Here is a 24,822-nt window from a genome sequence, read left to right as displayed (position 1 = left end):
ATAATACCTGCAATATTTTTAAAGTATTTAAAATTAATAAATTCAGGAAGTTGCACCAGATTTTGTTTAAATAATCTATGAAAAGTTAGTGGGAAATTTGTCAAAAGAGTGTTGCATATTAAGGACGGTAATGAAAATAATGACATACTCCTTTCTGATCATGATAAAGCAAAGAAACAAGAAACTCTTTCTCTCTAATCTAATCTCTATAATGCTTTGGATTCGGTCTTAAATGAATGTAGAAAGAAGAAGTACATGATTTCACAAAGCACATATATATCTTGTTCTCAGAACTGCAGGGAACTTTAATGATTATTCTGATTTTCACTAAATTGAAAGTTCCAGCCATCTCTATATGTCTTTCTCAAAATTTTGCAAACAGGTCTCTATGTTTGAATCTCTAGTCTTTAAATATGTATTTCTATAGTATATATAATTTTTAAATATACAGTAAAATCGTGAAAGTTTTATATATTACAAAAATTTATCTATAACATATATTGTAAAATGTTATAAGCTATACAGTAAAAGTTACATGTTATATATAAATGTATATATTAAAGTTTAGAGATTTATACATATTTTTAAGATAGTATAAGATAAATATATACATGTTAAATATATAAATATATTTAAATCTCTAAATGTTTAGGAGTTCTCAATTTAGTGAAAACCAGAACAACTATAGTTGAAATTAAAGTTCCCTGCATTTTTGGGAACAGTAACATAATTGTCAGTGATAGGTCAATGCACTTTCTGCAGCTATTCATAGTGTAATGACAAAAAATAATGACTACAATGTCAGTGATTTAAAATATTCTAAGTAAATTCTAAAATTATGGCAAGTTCTTTCATGTTAATATTTGGTATAAATGAAGGGTTTATCAATAATGGAATACATTTATAATTTTTATCATATGCCTTGTAACATAAACTTAATTTTTTATCTTAAAATATTTTTTAAAAACTTAATTTTTAATCTTAAAATATTTTTTAAAAACAACTTTTAGACCTTGCTCTTTTTTGACTGCTGAAGATCAAACTTCGGTTTCTTCATGTAGGCAACAGAGGTGCATGTGTGAGGGGAGAAAATGAAATTTTTTCTCAACTCTCATAAGTTTGTAGTTGGGATAGACTCTTTCAACAAAACACAGATTAACAAGAGGAAACAGGTTTATTAATGAGTGTAGTGTACGTCAAAATGAGAGAGAGGTAACGCAAAGCAGTGGCTTACGAGTCTGGTTTCCATATTATCTTCAACAAAAAACATCAATTTTAGAAAAGTGACAAGACAAGGTAGTCCTAGGCTTCAAAGGCAGGAGAATAGGAAAGAGCAGTTTGCTCCCAGATGCTTCTGGTGCCATCTCTAAGCTGGTAAAGGTTGCAAGGGAGAAATTACAGTCTGTCTTCAGGTGGGAAGATAGGAAGGAGGGTAGAAAGACCTTTTGTATTTGTAAATTTCTGTCCTGTCTTCAGCAAACACAAAGGAAAAGCAGCAAGTTCCCCTGCATCTTGTCTTTGCCCAGCTTAACAATCCTTCATGCATTAGGGTATGGTTTCTTTCATAAGGTTTTCAGGTTAAATAATAGAACAAAGACAGTTGTGAGCAAGGATATTCTCTTTAACTTATATCTACCTTGAGCTATAACTTACAGCTATAACTTTTAACTACCTTGAACTAGGTTCCAGGGTGGCTCCTGGGTCCTGTGAAAAACTGTGTTAATTGTGTTAATATTCAGAATTGGAAGGCATTGGACATAGAGAGAATATTTGAAGTGGAAAATGATGAATAGAAGATATAACTTGAACAAACTGAGACAGAGTTCAAAGTTCAGTAAACAGAAAATGAAGTGATTCTTCTGCTCAAAATATACTGTGTGGTGTCCCCAGTGTCTCCATTGTGCACACTTGGCATTTTATCATGAGCAATGTTTGATGCCAAAGAAAGAACATAACCTTCCTCTTCCTGCATGTGTACAGCCTTGGTTTATTCCCTCAAGAACAAATTTGTCATGACTGACTACTGGGTTCAAGTAACTGTACTACTTGTATTCTGAGGACAACCGTTAATAAAAGGGACAGGGCCATGCTTTTATGGAGCTTGAAATCTAGAGGGATAAGTAGATATTAAGTTAATCCTGTGTCAGCATGAGCAGAAGTAGGTGGGCTAATGGGAGAGAGAGGGATGGGAGGTATGGAGAGTGGACCAGATGTGAAGGCTCAGCATATGCAGGGATGCAAGAGACAGCCCGAGAATTCTGGGGTATAGTTGAATGCTCGAGTGTAAGAGGGGCCTGGCGAAGTGGCCAGACACCGATGAGGATGTCACATGTAGACTGAGTGCAGAAGTTTGAATTACTCCCTGAGCCCTCCAGAGAGCCAGTCAAGGGTGAATTGAAGTTTTTGTTAGTCTACTGTATATATTTAAAGAAGACGGTAAACTGTTGTATTAATATAAAATTGGGGTTTTGCCAGGCAAACGCAACATTAAAGCAATGGAACAAGATAATTGAAGATATAGACAAGCAACTTATGGACCACGACATCTAAGCAGGGTAGAGAAAGTAACAAAGATACAAAGGGTTGAGAGAGAGACATGGAGGAAGAGGTTCAGTCTGTGAACTGATTAAGTGAGGAAGACACAACCAAGGTTATATGGCAGGATCAGACATTTGAACCTCAGATTTCAAAGGCAAAGCCATTCCAAAGGCCAGAGAGAACAATGGCCAAAAAGAGATAGAGACAATAATATCACTGGAAGTGGTGATAAGAATGAAGTGAGGTCAGCTATGGAAAATGTTAGGTGACATTTATTGAGGATTTACTATGTGCCTCGTGCAAATCTCAAAACTCTGAATGTATTGAATCATTTAGCTCTTACAACAGCCCTGTGAGGTAAGGCCTATTACTTATCATCTTAAGGAAGAAGAAATTCTAAATATTTCATTTCAAATCTAGATGACATGAGACTCAATGAAGCTGAATTTTGTTTTGGTTTGCTGTATTTTATTTGCATGAGAGAGAATAAATATCGCATTCAAGTAATATTTATTGAGTAATTACTCTGTGTCAGACACGGAGTCATTGCTTGAAATGGTTGGAGGTGTGGTCTTCATTTTCCCTCTCCTTCTGCCTTTACTCCAGAAGGCAAACCCTCAGGAAAGAGCCAGATTTGCATTAAGGCATGGAGGAGAAATATCTGAGAAAGATGAAAAGGACACTTCACAAAGCAGGAAACAGGTAGTTTAGAAAGCACAGTGAAAAATCCTTAGGAGATGGCCACAAAAATTTTGTGAGGGGTTATATTAGAGGAGATGAAACTCATTTCAGAGGAACCGGAAAACAAGAGAATAAGATGACAGGAGAAGATGGAAACGTGGGTGATGAACAAAAACAACGGGCTGGGAACTTTACAGCTGGCCACACATTTGCCAAGAGAATTAAACCCTGGAGTATCCCGTGTTTGCCATAGGAATGGAAGATGGGAGAGACGGGCACTCAGAAGACAGCCACAGGCTCCACTGGTTAAAACTTGGAAGGAGTTCTGGTTTAGGGTGAGCAGGATGCTTGGACCTCTGAAAGAGACCGGCTGAAGTTTGGTTTCATTGCCCACACTCCAGAGAGAGGCTCTAGTTCCAAGGTGGTCAGTACCCAAATTTCTTGGCATCGGTTCAAGTCCTAGTCTTTTTGGCCTAGTTACCTTATGAGCGGAAATCTGCACTTCATTAAATCAACGATTGTCCAATTGTGGTAAACATCTTTTTTGTTTGTGTGTCTTTGCTTAGTTTTTTAGTTGGAAAATGTCTTGCTCTCTCAGCTGTGCAAAAGGAGATTAGCATAGGGATTTTGCACTGATGGGTCAGGCAGACGAGAGAGCCAGTGGTCACTGGAGGGTGAAGGTAAGCAGTGTGGTAGAGTATGGGAAGTCAAGAGAGGCTAAAATATTGTTTGCCTTGGTTAATTAAGACAAGATGAGGAGGCCACCATATTTCAAGTTTCATTTTAGTTTTCTGTCAAGGTCTTCGGAACAGAACAGCAAGCACACTTGAATAACCTTGCATCTTACTAGTTCCCTGGAAGTGTAACCTCCCGGGGTTTTTTATTTCTTTTATTTTACAATGAATGCTGTGAAAATTTTCATTTTCTTAAAAGGATATCTGTCTGTCATACTTCTCTAAGATGCCCTGCCCAGAAAATGCTTGCAACCTCATCCCTGAGAGAATTGGCAAATATTCACTTCACCCAAACTGTAAACATTAGCCTCATTATATTGTAGACAGAAAGAAAAGTGTGACCTATGGTTGTCTACAGATTAAAAACAAAGACTCAGTCTGTATCAACCAAATAATGGCTTGTTGTGTTCATTTTGGGGTCTCAGGCCTGAAAGGTGATTTAAGAGCTTGCCTTTAGAATACACCTTAAATAGTAAAGATTAAGAAAGCATCATATGGAATTAGATTGCCAATAAGTGCTTATGTGATTCTTAATAACAGGTTCAAGTGTTGCCTGTGCAAAGATATTACTTGAAAAATTGTGAATGGAGAGATCGTTTTAGAAAAATTGAGCAACATTTCCTATTTTCAGCTCTCAAAATTGAAAGAGGTAGAAGATTTAACTTTCTGCAGGAAAGTTTATAGTCCATAGAAATGTGCCTTGAGTAAACTTGTGAGTTACTAAAATGCATGTTTTAATGTAATTGAATAACACTGTCAGCAAGTTCTAGATGGACGGATCTCCATGTCCATAACATGGCACAGGGGAACTGATTAGTGGGTGTGTATAAAAAATCAGTACAGGGTTCCATAAGATGAGTAAGTGATTTTATCCTAAAAATTCTTCTGTTGAAAGTAAGACAATACACTACGTGACATTTTCATAGAAAGCTCCACAGTGACATTGTCTGGACTTACGGAACTTGGAATGCCTATAGTTATAGACCTTTACTTTCTGAAAGAGTCTGAAAGGTATAGGTTGACCTTCAGCTATTTGAATTGAGTGGAAGTGTTTCGAAAATTGAAACCAAACTTTTCAGGTCTCCTTAAAGGGAGAGAAATATTTACTCATATAGACATTAACTGTTTCCTGGTTCATTTCATAGTTTTTACTATTGGCCAACTTAATGATTAACACAGCAGATGCATAATAAAATTTTAAGTGCTAATTCAAAACACTTGTTCTAGAATTGAAGCCAGAAATCTTATAATAAGAAGTAGTAGGTGATTTCGAAAACTAAGCATGTTGAGAAAATAAATTTCCTTCCATGGAAAACAAAGGTGCTTTTGAGATGAGAATGGCCAGTCAGGAAGTTTTATAGAGTCCTCACGTAACTCAAACAAGGTGATGAGATACACAGACTTGAGCTAAGCATGATAAAATGCCAGTTTGTAATAAAAATTTTAATTTATATTTCTTAATTTGTTTTCTCCTCCTAAATTCTGTGGTCATTGTGGAAGGCTTGGAAATCCCTAAGTTGTCTGAATTATATTCTTAAAAGCTAGAAAATCATGAGAAGTTCCTACCCTTGAGGCTTAATGTGCATCAAGAATTGCAAAGTATGAGTAATGAATAAAATGTGGTTATAAAGTTTTGCCAGTTTTCAATTCCTGTTTGATATTTTAAAAGTAAATTTAGCTGTATAGGAAATCTTTCCACTAGGTATGAAAGCAGGTATGTTTATGAGGAAAAAATAACACAGATCAGATTCTTTTATGTAAATTTGGAAGTGGTTTTAGAGTATAGTACTTTGTTTTGTAAAACATACTTAATATTTCTCTCTTGAAGCGCTTTTAAGATTATTCTTCAAATATAAGATCACACACAAACAGAATGATGCATGCAAACTGTGGGTTTTAAGTATTAAAATAAATTTACTTTGTTTTGTTTATTATTCAGCTGAACAGATGGTAATGATTTTGACACAATACAGTTTTCGTTTTCTTTTTTTCTTCCTTGAGAAAAAAAAAAAAACAAAACACAAAAACACAGAGCTGCTTCTCCACTTTGTCACAGCTGGTTACCAATCAATCTCAGTTCACAGTCCAGTGATGATAGCACATGTTGTCCAGGGCCCAAATCTGATTGGGTTGCATTTTTTAGCAGTGTTTCAGATCAGAAAAAATAAGGTATCTCTATGGTGGGGACTGTCAGCACACGACTGCCAGATTTCAAAATGGAAATCACCAAATTTCTATTTGAATTTCCTCATCAGTACTGTTTTGTTATGTTTCTTTTTTTCTTGGTTTTAATTACAGCCAATGATACCTTCTACATTGACATTGATCATTACATATGATCAACCGCCCGTGTTGTTAATATATAGTATAATATTATACTATGTTACAAAGTAGCGGTTTCATACCAAAATAAAGTCTACTTCTTGAAAATTTATTCTAGACTGTTTAAAGAAGGCTAAATGCTTGGGAGGCCGAGGTGGGCGGGTCACGAGGTCAGGAGATCGAGACCATCCCGTCTCTACTAAAAATACAGAAAACTAGCCGGGCGTGGTGGCGGCGCCTGTGGTCCCAGCTCCTCGGGAGGCTGAGGTGGGAGAATGGCGGGAACCGGGGGGCGGAGCTTGCAGGGAGCCAAGATGGCGCCGCTCACTCCAGCCTGGGCCACAGAGCCAGACTCTGTCTCAAAAAAGAAGGCTAAATGCAATCAAAAGCAAAATACAAATACCTTTGATTGTTTAATAAGAGAATAATGTTAAAGGATATATACATCAGGAAAAACATTTATGAACCTCCCGGTGTTACAGTTGGTTTTAGAGGAATATTGAGAAAAAATATTGATAAAGTTAGTGTTTGGAGGTTTTGAAACTGAACACAAAGTCACCAATACATAAATACCTACTTGCCCAATGCAAATGCACACAGAGCAATAAACACACACACATCCAATAGAAAATGCATGCTGCTGTTTGTTAGAAAAATAAATGTACTTATAAAGAGTTCCAGTCATTTTATAACTTGAGATAGCAATGTCAGTATTTTATGTAAAATTGTATTTGGAAACAAGCATTTTCTCTAAGTTATTTACTGCTGTGCAATTATATATAAAGCCCTGTTGTACACTGTAAAGATATCTTTAAATGTAAGGAGACGTTATTTGTAACGTATCATATCACTCTGTCAATATTTGCTTTCAAGGGAGAAATGCACGTTTTCCCAATTTTCCAATGTAATGGTTACAATGAGATTACTATTAAATATGGACCAATGTATCTAGAAAGAAATCTAAGAAATAAAGCCACATTTGTTAGACCTGGGAAAATCCTTGAAACCTGGTAGTTTTAGGCAGCACGTTATTGACTTAGGGAAGCTGTGACCCATTAGAGAAAGCAGAGGCTGGTAGTAGATAGTCACAAGAGTTTTTTCCCCAACTCTAACTGCCTCTGTCTATGACTTTGGGAAAGAGACTTTGTCATGTTTTGCTTCAGATTGCCTACATGTGAAATTAGTAATTAACCAACTATTTGCATTCTAGATTTTGAAGTCAGTCCGACATAATTTCTTTAAAAGTAGTGTTTATATTTCTCAAGCTTTTGCAGATAGGAGTTAATCTGATCACAATTACAGGCCTGTCCTTTCTGTGACCTAAGACACTTCTTAATGTAAATATTCATAAAAGTATCAGAATTTGATTGAGTCTTCCGGGATTTTTGTAGGACTAGCGACTGGCATAGTGGATTGGTGATGTTGGGCGGAACAGTAATGTCTTTATGGTGTACAGTTGTATTAGGTTTGTTGAGTCAGCAGTGTGAGGAAGCAGAAAGAGCTCATACTTTGGAGTAAGACAGATCTTGATTTGAAAATTCAAATTTGTATGTTAAAAATGTCCACTTCTTAAATTATGTCAATTGTTTAAATAATTTTAAAATATTGCTAGGCCAACACACACACACACACACACACACACACCCCTACAAATTTATACAATCTAAGGTAAACTTCAGTACCCAGACCATGAGACCCAAATTCTAATGACAACAGCCATTAAAAGCTTAACTGTGATGTTAACCATTTATTATTTGAACCCATTAAGAAAAAATTCTAAGAAGCAGCTACTCTTTTGGCCATCACCCAGGAAGAGAGCATACTACCCAGTGGATAGTTTTTCAGCCCTTGACCTAATCTGGTAGGCAAGGACCAGATTATCTAAAGCTTTAAACACCATAAATAAATAGGTTTTATTCTGAGGGACCGAATGAGAAGCCATTGGATAGCTTCGAACAGTTCAGTGACATAATCAGATTTATGATTATCAATCAGTAAATCTGTACTGATGCTCTTAATTCCCTTTGAAGCCCTGACGTAAAATAACTGCTGTTACAGTCGTCCCTTCTGATTGGCAGTTTTGTACTTTCTCTTTGTGGCTTCAGTTACCCTTGGTCAACTGTGGTTCAAAAATATTAAATGAAAATGTCCAGAAATAAACAATTCATCAGATGTAAACTGCACAGCATTCTGAGTAACATGATGAAAGCTTGCACTGTCCTGCTTCGTTCCACCAAGACACAAATCCTCCCTTTGTCCCTCGTATCCACGCTATGCACACTACCTACCAGTTAGTCACTTAGGAGCCCTCTTGGTTATCAGACTGACTGTCTCGTGTAGTGTATTTGTAGTTCAGTACCATCTGTGGTTTCAGGCATCTGCTAGGAGTCTTGGAACATATTCCATCTGAATAAAGGGGGATTATTGTACAGTTTATGGTTGCTGTTATTAGGAAGAGTTGACCTGAAGATGAGATAATTCATAAGAAACCCAAAATTGAAAAAGCTCTCTTGTAGGAGAGAGAGTGTACTTTTCTGTTTGGCACAAGGAGTAGTACTGTTAGTAGTAACTTTGGGAAGAAATGTTTTATGTTATCATATATAGAAGATCTTCTAATAGAGATGTTCAAAGAGAGAATAGACCACTTGTCATAGGAACAAGCTGGGGGACTGACTGGTTGCATGTTGCAGATAGGATTCAAGTGTTGATGGACAGTTGCAGAAAGTGAACTTTTAAAGGTTTCACTTAGCCTAGCGAGTTAATCCCTTTATATATATTCAAAGTATTCTGATATAAATACATCATATAAACTGTGGATATTATTTGCAGTCTTTCCTCAGGCAAAGATTCAGTGAGAAATGAGAATTTAAAAGATTGTGAGCATTTCAATAACTAAGTACTCGAAGCCTGTTTGTTTTTAAATTACAACATCCCAATGTGATGGGACATAGCAAGACATGCATTGTAGCTTTTACTTTTAGTTGCAGAAAGGCAAGACACGGCCCCAGGAAATGTGTGTTAGCTGGAGAGAGCCTCCGAGGTAGTTCTGATCTACCCCAACGTGGAGTCAGACATCATTTCACTAGGCTCTGAATCCTATCACGTCATGTATCCCCAAATTTAGATGCAATGCATAGATGTGTCATCAGCATGTCTTGAATAAAGTAACGGAATGTTTCTTATAATCCTTTCAAACGTCAGTGATCACCAAGGGAAATGAAAAGACGGCAATGTTAAAGAGTATCTACTAATTCCCATGAACTATGGTGGGCACTGTGATGTGCAAGACTGTTAGAAACTGTTACCCAAAACTTCTTTTTACTCCAACACATCCCTGTCTCACTGGAAGGATTTAGTTACCTTCCGCACTTAACGTTTTCTAACAAACCTGGCCCATGTCACCAGACTATTGGCCTCGGCCACAGTTTTACAATCTGTATCTGAAAACCGGTTCAATAGGTAGAAAAAACATAGATTTGGTGTTTGATTTTAATGGCACCGTCTCTTTGAAAGGTCATCTCTTTTATTAGTTGTTAAGACTAATTCATTTTATTCTTCCCAAGTAATAGTTAATGTTAACTTTTCACAAGGAAGATAATATGCAATCATAGAATGCACAATTACTTGTATCCCCGATCAACGTACCATTAATTAAAAAGCAAACAAACAAAATCTCATTCCTATTGTTTTCACCTTCCTTTAAAATGATAAAAAAATTCTCAGGAAGTCAGATTTCAGACTTAGTTTGGGTTCCAATATTATGTATTTTGTATTTTTAAATAAATACTTTTAATTTTTTTTTTAAATGTCAACCTTTATTTTAGACTTGGAGGTACATGTACAGGTTTGTTACATGGGTATATTGTGTGACAGTGAGGTTTGGGGTACAAATTGTGCCATCACCCAGGAAGAGAGCATACTACCCAGTGGATAGTTTTTCAGTCCTTGACCCCTCCATCTCTCTTTCCTCTAGGAGTCCCCGGTGTCTATTCTTCCATCTTTACATCCATGTGTACCCAATTTTCAGCTTCCACTTAGAAGTGAGAACACGATTTCCTTCTTTTTTATGGCTGTGTAGTATTCCACGGTATACGTGCACCACATTCTCTTTATTCAGGCCACTGCTGATGGGCACCAAGGTTGATTCCGTATGTGTGCTATTATGAATAGTGCTGCAATAAATATGCAAGTGCTTGTGGGGGTTTTTTGGTGAAACTATTTATTTTCTTTTGGGTATGTACACGATAATTGGATTAGTGAGTCAAATGGTAGTTCTGTATCAAGTTGTTTGAGAAATCTCCAAACTGCTTTCCCCAGTGTCTGAACGAATTTCCGTTCTCACCAGCAGTGTGTAAGCATTCTCTTTTTTCCACAGCATCATCAGCATGTGCTATTTTTTGACTTTTTAATAGTAGCCGTTCTGACTGGTGTGAGATGGTATCTCATTGTGGTTTTGATTTGCAGTTCTCTGGTGATTAGAATAAACACTTTTTTTTTTTTTAACTAAAGCAGAAAGCATGAGATAACTTTTACAATTTATTTAGTTTCCATGTTGTCTTCTGTGTAATGAATGTCTCTAAAGTGAAGTAAAATTTTGTCATACGCTATAACTAAATATTTGCTGAATATGAAATTATTTTTCTCTGCACATTAGATAGTTATGTGTCTTACTGTGTTAAGTTAGCATTTTACAATTAAACTATTTACTTGCAGAGAAGAAGTACACATAGAATGAGAAAGGGACACATTCAGAGTCAGGGTTTTAATTCTGGGTTTTCTATTTATTAATAACATGACTTTGAGGAGGTCATTTTATTTGCCTAAGTGTCAGTTTTCTTATCTATAAAATGACAATTTCTAATTCAGAAAAAGGTTTTGAGGATACTCTGTACAATGTGTGCATTTTTTTTAAACTGAGGTAACATACAATTTTTTTCTCAATGACAAATCAGAAATAATGTACAATGTAGATATCTTTTATCGACTTGGAATCATGACTTCACATATGTATTGATCCAGAGAAAACTTTCTAGACCATTAAGTTTATCTCCCCTCTTTTAGCTCTTGAAAAAGCTCAGCTATAGGACAATGTAGAGACTTCTGAAAGTCACGCAACAAGAATAAATAGCTAAACAGTAGTCAAGAATTCAATTTTTTAGATGAATTGGAAATGTCTGCAAAATACAGTGTTTAAATGTTTCTATCTTACAGCTAAGCATGTCATGCGGTACATAGGCTAACTGTAGAAAAGATTATTATTATTAATACATCACCAGTAACTTTTCTGAAGCCATTATCAAAATAATTGTTTTTCTCACATTTTCACTGGCAAAGTTAAGCAGAAAGTGTTTAACTGTACTATACTCTTTTATGCATTTTAGCCTAGTGTTGCTCTTGACTATAAATACATGGGTAAAGTCATCTGGAGTCTTGAAGCCATTCACAGTCGGCCTTTATATGAGCAGGAAACAAGATATGTATCATGTATTCACCACTAGTGTTTCTTGAGCACCTAGTAGGTGGAATAATAATAGCGAACATGTATTGTGCTTTTTGTGTGCCTGTTTTAAGTGCTTTATATGTTATTTAAAGCTCACACTCACTCCATGAAATAGATGTTATCTTTAGCACTTATTTTGCTAATGAGGAAATAGAGACCCAGAAAATGTAAGTATATTGTCAACCCTTGCAAGCATGTGAAGAAGCCAAGTCCATAAATACAACTCTGGCCATTGTGCTGCTGAGCCTGTGCTCTTAACCGTTTGATTATGCTACTGGATATTACAAACTCTATATTTGGAGTATGGATATTGCAGTGAGTGAAGCAGACAAGATCTCTGCCTTCATCAAAATAGATAACAATACAAAATGTAACTAAGTGCAGAATTATTGCTGCAGCAGTAAGTTTTCAAAAAGGGAGTAATTAGATTTTTATAGTATGGTAATGGATGGCTTCACAATGAAGGGAGTGGATAAGAAAGTAGTGGATAAGTTTTTTCCCTAACCACTTATGACATATTTAATAAGCAGAATTTTAAGGCAAAGCACGCAGACAGAAAAATAACCATGATAATTAAAGGATGGAAGAGTAAGGGTAGTTAAGTTTAGTTGGCATGATTGGTATATAGACAGTGCTTTTTGTCATGCCGAGGTCTATAAATGAGGACTATATTAATTCATGCCTTAGCCTCTAATAAAGTTAAGCTGGGTTATTCTTCTAGCTAAAGCTAGAAGTAGAAGACATCTGGTTATGGTCGTTTTAAATGCAAGCCTGGAATGTTTGTGTTTGTCCTGAAAACAATAGGAAATCACAGCTCGTTTTGAGCAGACAGGACCAATTAAAATGATATTTTGGAAACATGGATCTAACTGTGGTATATACGAGGAAGAGAAGCAAAGCGTCCAACCAGAAACTATTGCAATAAAAGCCACTGGTAAATATCAGGAGGAAATGTCACATGTGAAAAAAATGATAGCTGGATTATTTAGTTTGTGTAATTATAATTTCTTAGAATTAAATAAGAATATATTCTCATGCAAGTACTCCCAAAGTTTTGGTGTTATGTTTTCTGACCCACTATGTTAGTCTGCTTCATGAATGAAGTGGAGGTAAAACCATAAATGCACGTGAACAAGCTGAATATGTGCGTTTCCAAAAATCACTCCAAGGCATGCTGATGTTTCAGGAGTTAATATTCCTTATTTAAAAATTGATTACACACCCTTAATTCTTTTACCTAATGCCCATTTTGTCGATTTGCCAACAAATAAGGGAAAAATTTTGTTCTTTAACATATTTTAGCTCTCTAATGTCCAAGGTGCCTAAAAATAAATTATATTATTGAACACAGTGTGACCAACAAACTAATGAAATATAACTCACCAAGAAACTGAGATTGTATCTATTTTTGTTAGTAGTCAAGAGCTACCAAATAAAGGTCAAAGTGCTAAGTATGCCTGTGATAGTTGTGCAGTGGAAAGAATTGTATACGTATGTGAAGTACAGGTAACTGACAAGCAGCTGAAGAACAGATATGAAATTGATTTTATTAGCAATACCTTTAATCTAAGTAATTGCACTTTATGGCTGATTTGTGTGTGTATGTATTTGTGTTTCGGTAAAATACAGTTTAAAAAGAAAAAGGAAGATGACTACTTCATGTTATTATCCATATAGCGAATACTATGTAATAAAACCAGTTCATATTCTACACAGGTATGACATCAAAGATGATTACACACTAAGAATTAAAAAGACCATGAGTACAGATGAAGGCACCTATATGTGCATTGCTGAGAATCGGGTTGGAAAAATGGAAGCCTCTGCTACGCTCACCGTCCGAGGTAAGAGGTTTAAGATGTCAAAGATAATTGAATCTGGACACTAGTATTTGGTTAAATTGGTAAGTGAACTTACAATCAAAATAATGAATTATGCTCTTTTGTTGTATTAAAATGCCTAGATTTTGTGTCCTCTCTATCATTAATTGAAACAAAATTATTTTCTTTATTTGGTTCCATGTGATGATAATTTAAAAGGATTAATTCTTATTTAGTAAATTGCTTCTATGGTTTAAAGTTAATAGTTTATATGGCTTAAAAGTAAATCTTAGAAACAGAAAAGATCTATACTTCTCTTTCCATTTCCATTGCTTTCAGCTACTTACTGCTTTTAAATGTCATCAGTTTCGAAGGTACTCTCATGTTTTCTGTTTACTGGTTTGTCACTTTGTCACTTTATACTAGAAGCATACTGTTTTGAAGTTCTTTTTAATGTCAGCATTCAAAACAGCAATCTGAAAAAAACTAGCAATGCGTCCAAAGCTGAAAATGAACACAGAGGCACTCTCCAGACTTGAGATAATCTGATTTAGAGACTGATTTGTGAAGTTCATTGGCCTTAAATAATTGAAATAGTCAGTGCTGCTCTTGTAATAACTTGCACTTTCTGGGTGTCATGCACTTCCTCAGTCATGGAATAATGTTCATTTATAGACTCACTGGAATTGCTTCTAAGCGAAAGAAAGCATTACTTAACTTTACAGTGCACTAGAATAAATGAACCGTCTTTTCAGTGGAACTTGTTGATCACGTGAGGTAAATTGTATAGTCCAAGGTACCAAGCAGTACCAAGTGGACACTTACTCTTGAAATGGACATTACCCATGGCATCATTCACACTCATAGAAAATCCAACAAAGATAGGCAGGCACGTCCTTTCTCCCACTGCTAACTGTGCCTCCTTCTCTCATCCTTCGTGGTAAAGCGATTGGCTGCCTGCTTTCTTCCAAGTCCCAGTTACATCTTACCCCACTTAGTCATACCTCTGACCCTTGTGCAGCTTTGCTCCCAGCACGTTTCAGAAGGTTAGGAAAAAGGTTTGGAGAAGCTCGAAGTTGCAGGAAAGATATCAGGGATTCTCAGGTTAGTTTTTTGTGTGGTAAGAAAAGGGTTTTTGCCAGATTTATGATTTAGGCTTCAAATCATGAAAAACTCAATTACCTCCAGGTTATTATGAGGAGACAGGCACTTTGGACACCTGGAAAAATATTGGTGCTTTTCATGCTACTCAATTGCTCCATCCTTATTTCACCGAATCCATTTTTTTTTCTCTAGACATTCTAGTGTGAATTTAGATACAAAACATATTTAGACAAAATTGACAGCTAGTTGCATAAAAACATTTTCAGTCTTCATTACTTAACAGGTCATAAAGGACTATGATCATATATGAATTGAATATATAGATATATATATGGATTATGTGGGATGAAAATCTGATAACCTTTGTAAGGCAATGAACACACTTCATTTAACCCACACTCTACATGGATGACTTCATACGTTTGTCGTATGTTTGCTGGGCAGCTTATTGCAAAAACAATTCACTAGACCAAAGTATCCCCAAAGTTTTCTTTTTCTAAAGTAAATGGAAAACAATAATAAACAAGCAGCCAATAAATGTCCCACTGGAAAACTATTTGCTGACTAAACGAATGGTGAGAAAACGTGAGGAGCTGTTTGCTGGTAGAAGCAGCAGGGTTTCTTTTACGCTGGAATGCTTGGACCAGTGAGACTTGAAGTGGTCTATTTGCCTTAAGACCTTTCCCAGCTAATTGTTTTCATAATTTGCTGAAAGTTCCAGGCTTAACATTTCATTTAACAAAGCATGCTCCTTATGTGGGGGATGTCTGAAGCTAACTTACCAAACTAATAGAAAACATTGTTTGTTTTCAATAGGGTTTTTTTTTTTTTTTTTAAATCAGCAAACCTTAAATGGCCTCTCCCCTAATCTGTATCCTGTAGATGGATTAGAGTGTTTATTCTTTGTGGTATGTATTTATCACCTCTCTAAGACTGAAACCTCAAAAACTGTGTTTAAAAAGATCTCCTTAACACAATATAATATAGAGTAAAATACTGTTTAAAAACATTTATTTTTTACCATTAGGAAAAGCATTTGGGTTTTCTCATGCTAAGAGATTAACAGGAAAAAAAGACAACACTGTTATCTATGACTTATTTTTTTCCTTTGCTAATTTTTCTATGCACATAAATGAAATGTGCAGCCTTTCTTTGGATTGTTTTATTAGAACAGGGTCGACTGACCCAAGAGGCCATGTCCATTTTCATCCATTTAATGCAGAGACACAGTTTAGTTTAATTTGCTGGTGTTGAAAACATCCACCTGCTGGATTTTTTCAGGACAAAATGTTGCTAATGTAACAAGGACAAAAAAATGTTCTGTGATGTTTCTGCTAAAACTTTATCGTAACATTCACATTAGCCAGTTGGGGAAAATGTAAGGGAGTTGATTGTCAAAATTTGAAACAGATCTACTCAGTTGTTTCCCATTTCAAAAATATGGTTAAAAAAAAAACTATAAAGTGAGGCTGAACATCAAGAAGCTCCCTTTGCTGACTTGGCAAATGTAAAATTAGGAAGAAATAAAGCCAGTCAACAACAGACCTCCTTGATTAGACTTTTCATTCTAATCAAATAATTTATTACTAATAAAACTTTTTAAATGGCTTAAAAATGACAACACAAACTGCATATTTGCAAGCACATTTTTCCCATTTTTAAATTTTTAAATTTGCTTTGCATAAAGATCTCATTGGAAAAGTAATATTGTTTCTAGAGCAATAAAGCCTTAATGTTTTGGAATTATTCTATACTAAAATAAGATAGATATATATTTTATTTATTTAAAACATGATTTCTCACCACAGTTTCTTGTTTTTTTCTTTTGTTAATATGCTACACTCAAAACGCCTTTTCATTTCTAAAGGAAACATTATGTTGGAAATTCAGCTTGAGATGGCAAGCTGAAAAGTGCAAATTCAAAGATGAAGAACAAAAGTTCTTTTTCTACTGAACATTTTGCCAGTGCAAAATTAAGAGAAACTTCATCTGTTAGAATAAGCCACAACTTCACATTGTTACGCTGTTATCTCTTTTCGATAGTTAACATTGTATTCTGCTCCCCACTCCCCTGCAAAAAGAAAGAAATTTTGGTACATTGGGTAACTTACTCCCTTTTTCCTCTAGCTATAGCAAACACACCGTATATGTTAGGACACATCAGGCTTCCACTACACCAGGCTTTTCGTACCACTGCTACAATTGCCTTATTGCCTATTGTCGGAATCTTTCCTGCTTTAATTGTGAATAATATTGTAAGACCATGGCTCTCATAGAGACAGCTACGTTTTTATGTTTATGGATTGCACAGAGCTAGTATTATGATGTATCTGTTAAGTGAATATGTGTAAACACGTGTTCAATGGTGGTTCCTATCTTGCCCAGAGAGCCATCATCAACACAAAGCCATTGATACATTCCGGAGTCGCATTACATACGCACTAGAACTGTATCTACCGAGATATGAGCGAAACACTGTTGAAAAAATTCTGTTTTTAATATCAGATTTCATGAAATTTCCTATACTACTCAGCATAGTGTTTCTTCATTTGGATAACGGGATCACGTGTTTTATAATGTTTGTCTATTGCTTTTGCATAAAATGGTTTACCATCTAAACTGATAGAGTATTATTCTTTTTAAGGAAAGGTTTATGAAGCCCGTGTGTATCTCTTACAATTTCTTTGCATTAATAACAGGGGCAGCCTATTACCACTGATTTTAGTGATTGAAAGTTGTGGTATAATAAAAAAATGATAATTTGTTGAAGCAGCAGTTTGAAAGCCGTTCTCAGTGTGAACAAGAATCAACTTGTCAGTCATTGTTTCCTGCCCTCTGCCAAAAGAAGGAAAAAGCTTAACAGTAGTTAGGGAGCTACTGAGTTGAAATCTCTAAGGATGTTCCAACCTATTTGCTATATTTTCATCCACCCTGTCCATGGATTAAAAGTGATGTGATCTTCACTTATTACTGACTGAAAAGCAGCGTCAGAGGCTTTCCTGCAGTCCTGGTAATGGTTCTGACTAACCATGCTTAAAATCCAATTGCTATTTAAATCAGACAGCGAGGGCTTCTTTTATTGACATGACATTTGCTAGTCTGTGACTTGAATAGTGATACTCATCAGGTTTTTAACTTTGGGGTAACACAAGGCTGTTTAACTCAAGATCTTTGAAATAATAACTATAGTAAGTGATGATGATAAGACTTTACCTAAAATATCTCTCAAATTGCTTATAGTCAGTCCTCGGAGTCAAAGTAATTATTTTCCTAGAATTATATTTATAACTCTCAATTTTATCAGACTCAGACATCTTGGTCATACTTGAATTGTGAGAATAGAAATCACTCTATTGTCCATACTTAAATGTAACATTACACATCATGCATTCTGATAATTTTTCTTTCTTTTTTTTAATTTCTTTTTTATGTTCTCACCACACCATTGTAATGTCTACAGCTCGCCCTGTTGGTAAGTAGCCATCCTTCTATCCACTAAGCATGGCTTGGCACAGTGCTTCATAACTCATGCATAGTAAGATTTGACAGAGTGGAATGTATTTATTTTACTCATGTTAAAATAATACTTGAGACTATCTGCTCTAAAAGTTTCTCCTGTTTTTTTTTTTTAATCACATTGATAAACAATTTTGTAGTGACTTTTGCTACATAGCAATAAGTAGGTAACAATTTTTATGTAAGAGAATAAATGAATGATTTATGTTTAAGAACTGCTAGCTTTTCTTATAGGAGAAAAATATATTGTATTAGGATACAATAAGAAAGCATCACTATCCTTTTTTGTATGTGTAAAATAATCAATTATTAGTTATGTTTGATGTTAAGATAAAAAGTTATGAATTAAATTAAAAAGTTCTACGACTTTACACATTTCTTTTAAGTTACGCAGAGTCCCAGTATTTTAGGGATATTTTTAACTGCTGCATATGTATTGCCTGCATGCCTATTTAAACAAAATTAAGTAAAACGCTTTAAGTACATGCTTACCCTAAGTGGGGGAGGGAGAGTGGAACTGTGTTCTTTGGCATGAAAAGTTAGTGTTTGTGGTTTTAATATGTCTTATTTTTCATTTGGCTTTGTGAAATTAAAGTAAGTTGACAGCTTGCTTTTGCAGATATTTAAGTGGTAATTATTTGTAAACATTTGGAAGATAAAATATTTCAATTCATTGACTTAATAAGCTTTCTGCATCTCTTTTAAGCTTTAGTTTAATCCACCAATAACTATGTTTAAATAAATTTTGGTAATTGTGTTACATGTAAATGAATAGATGGATGCATAAACGGATGGATGAAAGAGTGAGCAAATTTAGTACACTGCTTCTTCAATATACCAAAAGATATTTAAAACAACTTATTCAATTTTGAGGGCTTTATAAATTGTCCATCTATCTTCAAAAGCTTTCTTAATGTACTGGCTTGACGTTATTGACACTTGATAGATATGTTGGTTCAGACTCACACATTTTTTCCCCCTTTGGTTGAAACAGTCATGGACTTTATTGTTACACAGTACGTTTTTACACTGTCAGCAGATACAGTAAATATACTTTGGTTTCCCAATCTGACTTTCTGATCTAGTGTTTCTGAGCAATACTCCCTTTTGATTAGTCATTTAATATCCCTTATCCTCAGTGACCTCCTCTATAAAATGGAGAGAATAATACTGACTTATCAAAGCTGTTGCAGGAGGGGACTGAGTTTGTGATTTATTTTATATGTAAAAGGCCAATGTTGGTAGCTATCGTATGCCTAGTTTCTGAGACATTACTTCACATTTTAATATTTTTGAAATAAAGCTATGGCTCACAATTAATTGAAACATAAGCTGTGGGATGTTTTTTGAAACAATGAGGAAATCAGTTGTGGTTTGTACAACTGAAGTTTGAAAATTGAAGAATATATTGTAATCGTTTTTAAGCCTTATTTTCTTGTATTTGTAAGGATTCCTATTAATGGTAATTTTATGTGTCTTTTGAATTACATACAAAATTAAGAAAAGAATGAGAAAGAATAAGATGATGCAGCAATGGACAAAGAAAGAGCTGATGGTAGACTACATGACCTCTCTGTCAGATTTCTTTTCCTCAACATGTGTGAGCTAGTTTTCAGGTTCAGAAATTCACTCATTTATGTGTCAAATAAGAAAGCATGTTATTACATAAAGTAAAATAAAATAAGTGGAAACATTTATATATAAATTATATATAACAATGTTATTGATTATATATATAATGAAATGTATTAAGTGGAAAGATTGAGAATGATCTGACCCTTTTTCAGATGACTATGGAATATAAAAACTTTGCAACCTTATTTAGAAGTGTTTTAAAGATATTAAGCATTGCAGTATTTATAGGAGATATGAAAATAGATGAATGATTGACAACATTTCTCAATAGAAAGGATGACAGTAGGTATTTGAAAATATAGGTTGGGTTTGCATTGGCAGCAGTTGTACTTATAAGCTAATGACTTTTCAAATGAAAAGGAACAATCACATTTAAATTGCAGATCTTTATACACAGAAATCTCACGCCAATATACCATGACCACTTGATTTATATTATCTCACAAATTTTCAGAACATAGAATAAATAGCATGTTAATAATTTCCAATATATTTAAAATCTTTAAACATAGGAAAAAGTACATTGATTTCAAAATGTGATATACACAGAGTATTGAGACGTATCTGTCATCTGCAAGATGTTTCAAAAGTTATTTCCATTTTTTATTCCTGTTTGAAATGACTTCTTAAATCCCCATTGGACTGGAACTAAAGAATAGCTTCTTGACACATTGTACTTTATTCTGGGGAAGTCTGTCATTTCATAAATCTATCTCAAATGACTTATGACAATGTTCAGAAATATGAAGAACTATACTTTAAACTTGACAACTACTATTAATTTTAAAAACTGAGTGTTCGGTATGTTTTAATTGGATTGCCAAAAAAGAGACATAATAAGGCAATTAACCTCATTTTTTTGTATCTACTTCTTACATCAATTTTAATTCAAGAACATAGATATCTGAACATTCATTGTATGATCAAAAAGTATAAGTCAAGTAAAATAATGATTACATATTAAAATTGTAGAAAAACTACATTATTATTTATATTTGTTAATGCACTAAAAAGCATGTTTTTCAACTTTGAAGCTCTTAGCAATAGCATAAAGGGTACTCTGCAAGGTAGAGACCACAGAAAGGGGAGAAAAACCAGCTTTTAGTTCCAATATAAATTAGGTGAAGAAATATGTACCAAGTGTATAACATTTAGAGAAAATTCACAGCATAGTTTGTGTCTAGAGTTTTTGAATGAAAATTAGACATCATTGCAGATTCTGGAATACTTCGAGATTCAGGAACCGTCACTACATTACTCACTGGATGAAACTTCTTGATGGTCTGTGTAGAAAGCCCCCTTTAGAAATCATTACAAACCCCCAAACTGAGAATTTTGTCTAAATGGATGACTCTTATGCGATGCATTTGCGTGAAAGAATTTGCAACTCTATGCAATTGCAGTTGGAATAAACACCTCTGGCCTGTATTTAGAGTTTTCCTCTAGGTGAACTTAGAGGATGCCCCAGTGTGGGAGGTATTACTGAAAGCAGACGTTCATATACTTGCCAATTGAGGAAAGCGTTTTACGGATTTCACTTGCGCATCTGCAATGTCACCAGTGGGTCCAAAAGAGCTCTTTAATGTTCATATTTGCCGGCTGCCACAAAATCTGGGCAACTATCACTTTAATAATTAAAACCCCAGAAGCCCTTTCTTGGTTTCGACGTCTTACTATTCCAAAGGCATTCTCTATATGAAAAGAAAAGTACACCGTAGGACATAGTTAGCTATGAATGCTGAAGTATTCATTTGTTTATTTGGAAAACTCTTCTGATGAGGGAACTGACGGAAGAAAATGGTCTAAATAGGGATAAATATCTTGCTTCCTATATACCCATCTGTCTTATTTTTTTATTGGAAGCCTCTCCCGAGCTTAAAAATAAAAAAGAACATCTATTTTGGAGATGGGCAACACATTTTTTCCTAGCAGCAACTCAAAACATGACGAGTAATTTGGAGAGGAACTGTCAAATCTACCAGCTGCCTTGCTTAGGAAGCTGTCCTGCCCCGTTTGGTAACTTGTGTACCATATGCTGGATGCTGATTGCCTGGAGGATGAAACTGAAAGCCGAGTACTTCACGTGAAACTTGTTTAAAATAGCAAAAACAAACTGACAATACACAACTTGATGGAAACTTCTAAGTATGTTCTAACTTAGTGACCCGAAAGCATGTTTCCTTTTGATGGAAGAATGGAATTGGCCACACAAGAATTTAGAAGTAATAAGAAGTACACATGTTTTTTGGCAAAATTCACCATTTAAAAATTATTTTTTAAAAGCAGCAGCCACTACTCTAGACAGAAATCTATAGGGACTTTTTTTTTTTTTAATGTTTCAATGGCTTACCCACAGTAATTAAATATGCCATTTTAGAAAGTTCCATTTTATGAGTTGAAGCAAAGTTTTGTTAAAGCATGTTTGAAAGCAGTTTATTCTGAGACCACCAAGAAGTCAAAAAAAAAAAAAAAAGTTTGTGATTGGAAAATTCATTCAAGATGAACTGTAAATCTGACGTTACTTAAAGAATAATGTAACAGATATTTTGATGCCCCCATCTCCCGCCCGAACTTGAAATTTGGAAAATATAATGTGCTGTACATAATTTGATATTGGAACTATCACAGTTTCTTTAAAATCAGAAAACTTAAAAGGTATTGTGTATGAACCTTTTCATGTTTGGATGCACTTTTTGCAAAAGATGTTCTAAGTGTACCTTGAAAGGAGACCTAGACTTTTATTTCTTGCATCCCTTTTCTTTGGCCAAGCTGTTACCCCATGACCTGAGGTAATCATCTCCCTCCTGAGAGCTCTTAATGTTTCCTGCACCTGGCACTAATTAGCTACTTTATGCAGAGTCTCATTTAATTATTATTAAGCATCACGCTTTCCGTTGCTCCATATGTTTTGATTAAACGGTAGGCTTAAAAAAGACATTCTGTTTTATCTTCTGTATTCCAACTGAGTTTCCATAATGTGAAACGTTTGAAATATCTTAAGCTAATGTTCATTTCTAAAGTGAAACCCAAGCGTGGATTACTTCTCAGGCTGAGCTGGCTCTAGCCTTGTGTACGTGACAATGTCTGTCCATCGAACAGGAGGAGAGGCCAGGTCTTAAATTACTCTCACACTTCTTTTTTTTTTTTTTACTTTCAGAAGTTGGTAAAAATGTTCTATTGTCTTGGTATTGAATGGTATTATAGTGAAGTCTGAAACTTACAAAAAATATATTTTTTTCTTGGCTGGGATGTTCTTTTACCATATGAATATGCATGTAGTCCCTTCTTTCAAGTAACTTTGCTTAGTTATATCTTGGTTATGATCATCCTGTATGTAATATTTCTAGGACGCAATGAGCCACTTAAATCTGCCACATCTATGCTTTAATTTACTTTACTTCAATAACTGTTTTATCTTTGATTTTTTTTCTGTTTTACTTTCTCATTTCTTCAAATACGTTAGTTATATTGGCTTTCCTTAGTCTCAATTTCACATTTATCAACTTCTCTATAATAATTTCAGCCGTTTTTATTTCATATTGTATATTTCTCAATGACAATATACCATGTCTCCAACTTTTAAAATTGCAATCATTATGTATTTCTTATTTCTAAAATATAATCTAAGTTTTTTGTTTTTTGTTGTTTTCTTATTAAGCTCTAATATGAAATTCTTTATCTTGTCTTTTAGCCTTTGTACCCCTTTTTTAGTTTTTAAAAGAGAGATTTCATTGTATATAATTTCATTTAGACTATGCCTGCCTAAGTATTTATTTTAAATTGTTTCTGCATTTGTTTGAGTAATTCTTGGAAGACACAGGTTCTTTATCTCTTTTTAATTAATTACATTCCTTTTCTGTCATGAATGAAATAAGTACTTAGTTAATATACAAGTTTGTGTTAAATTTTGTTTTGCATAGATTCTGTTTTGGTTACTGTCTGATTATTCATTTTCTAGTTAGCTCTGAAGACTAGAGTTTGCATATTTGGAGAAGAGAAAATGTGAACTAGCAGGGTGATTCAATAACCCCTGTTTGGAATGTTGTTTTTAATATCTTACTAAAAACATACTATTTTCTTCTCAGTATTATACTAGGGCCTGCTGATACAGAATCACCCTTTTTAAGTTATGAGCTGTGTGCATTTTCCTATAGAACTCTCTCCTCATCTTCCTTTATACTCTCTGCTTCATCATAAGGATGGTTTTCAGGTGTGTCTGTTTTCTATTGCTGCATAAAAATGACCACACATCGAGCAGTTTAAAACCATGTCATTCTATGGGTCCAAAGTGCAGGCGGTCACAACAGGGCTTTCTCCTCATGATCTCACAGACCCGAAGCAAGATACTGGCCAGGTTGCACTCTCCTCTCCAGACTCTCTAGAAGAATCCACTTCAAAGTTCCTTGTGGTGTTTGTCAGAATCTGGTCCCTCGTGGTTGTAGGACTGAAGTTCTCCTTTCCTTGGCTGTTAGACAGAGTGACTCACTGTTTTCGGTGACTGCTCTTCAGCTTTCGCACATCGCTGCCGCCAGTCTCCACAGCCAGCGGGGGTGCCCTGAGTTCTTCCTGTGCTTTGCTTTGTAGCTCTCTGAGGCCTCTTTCTGATATCAGCTAGGGAAAATTTCCTGATTTAAAGATCCAGAGTATTAAGTAAGGCCCAGCTGATGAATCAACCCATTCTAAGGTCAACTGATTAGTAACCCTAAGTGTATCTCTAAATATTTTTTGTAACCTAATATAGTCATGAAAGTATTTCCAGGAAGGGCCTGCCTGAGGTCATGGGGCCTCAGAATTCTGCCAACTACAGTAGGCTTTTTCTTTCTTTCTTTCTTTCTTTCTTTCTTTCTTTCTTTCTTTCTTTCTTTCTTTCTTTCTTTCTTTCTTTCTTTTTTTCTTTTCTCTTCTCTTTCTTTCTTTCTTTCTTTCTTTCTTTCTTTCTTTCTTTCTTTCTTTCTTTCTTTCTTTCTTTCTT

The 24,822-nt window shown here is 34.9% G+C and overlaps 1 protein-coding gene across 5 annotated transcripts in view; it reads left to right on the top strand.

The window, feature by feature from the left end:
• ROBO2 (roundabout, axon guidance receptor, homolog 2 (Drosophila)) overlaps nucleotides 1-24,822 on the top strand; it is a 1,384,675-nt gene that overhangs the window by 1,244,200 nt on the left and 115,653 nt on the right. For 3 of the 5 annotated variants that reach the window (XM_011932802.1, XM_011932801.1, XM_011932800.1), the window contains exons 6-7: nucleotides 13,492-13,619; nucleotides 18,160-18,171. In XM_011932802.1, the coding sequence (XP_011788192.1) occupies nucleotides 13,492-13,619; nucleotides 18,160-18,171 (140 nt within the window). The remainder of the gene's footprint in view (nucleotides 1-13,491; nucleotides 13,620-18,159; nucleotides 18,172-24,822) is intronic. The other 2 variants (XM_011932803.1, XM_011932804.1) reach the window with 1 other exon arrangement.

The sequence above is a fragment of the Colobus angolensis genome, unplaced genomic scaffold (assembly GCF_000951035.1).
Source record: "Colobus angolensis palliatus isolate OR3802 unplaced genomic scaffold, Cang.pa_1.0 Scaffold98, whole genome shotgun sequence".
In the NCBI taxonomy this organism is placed as follows: domain Eukaryota; kingdom Metazoa; phylum Chordata; class Mammalia; order Primates; family Cercopithecidae; genus Colobus; species Colobus angolensis.
The sequence above is the reverse complement of the archived record's forward strand: the minus strand, read 5'-3'. Positions and strand labels throughout refer to the sequence as shown.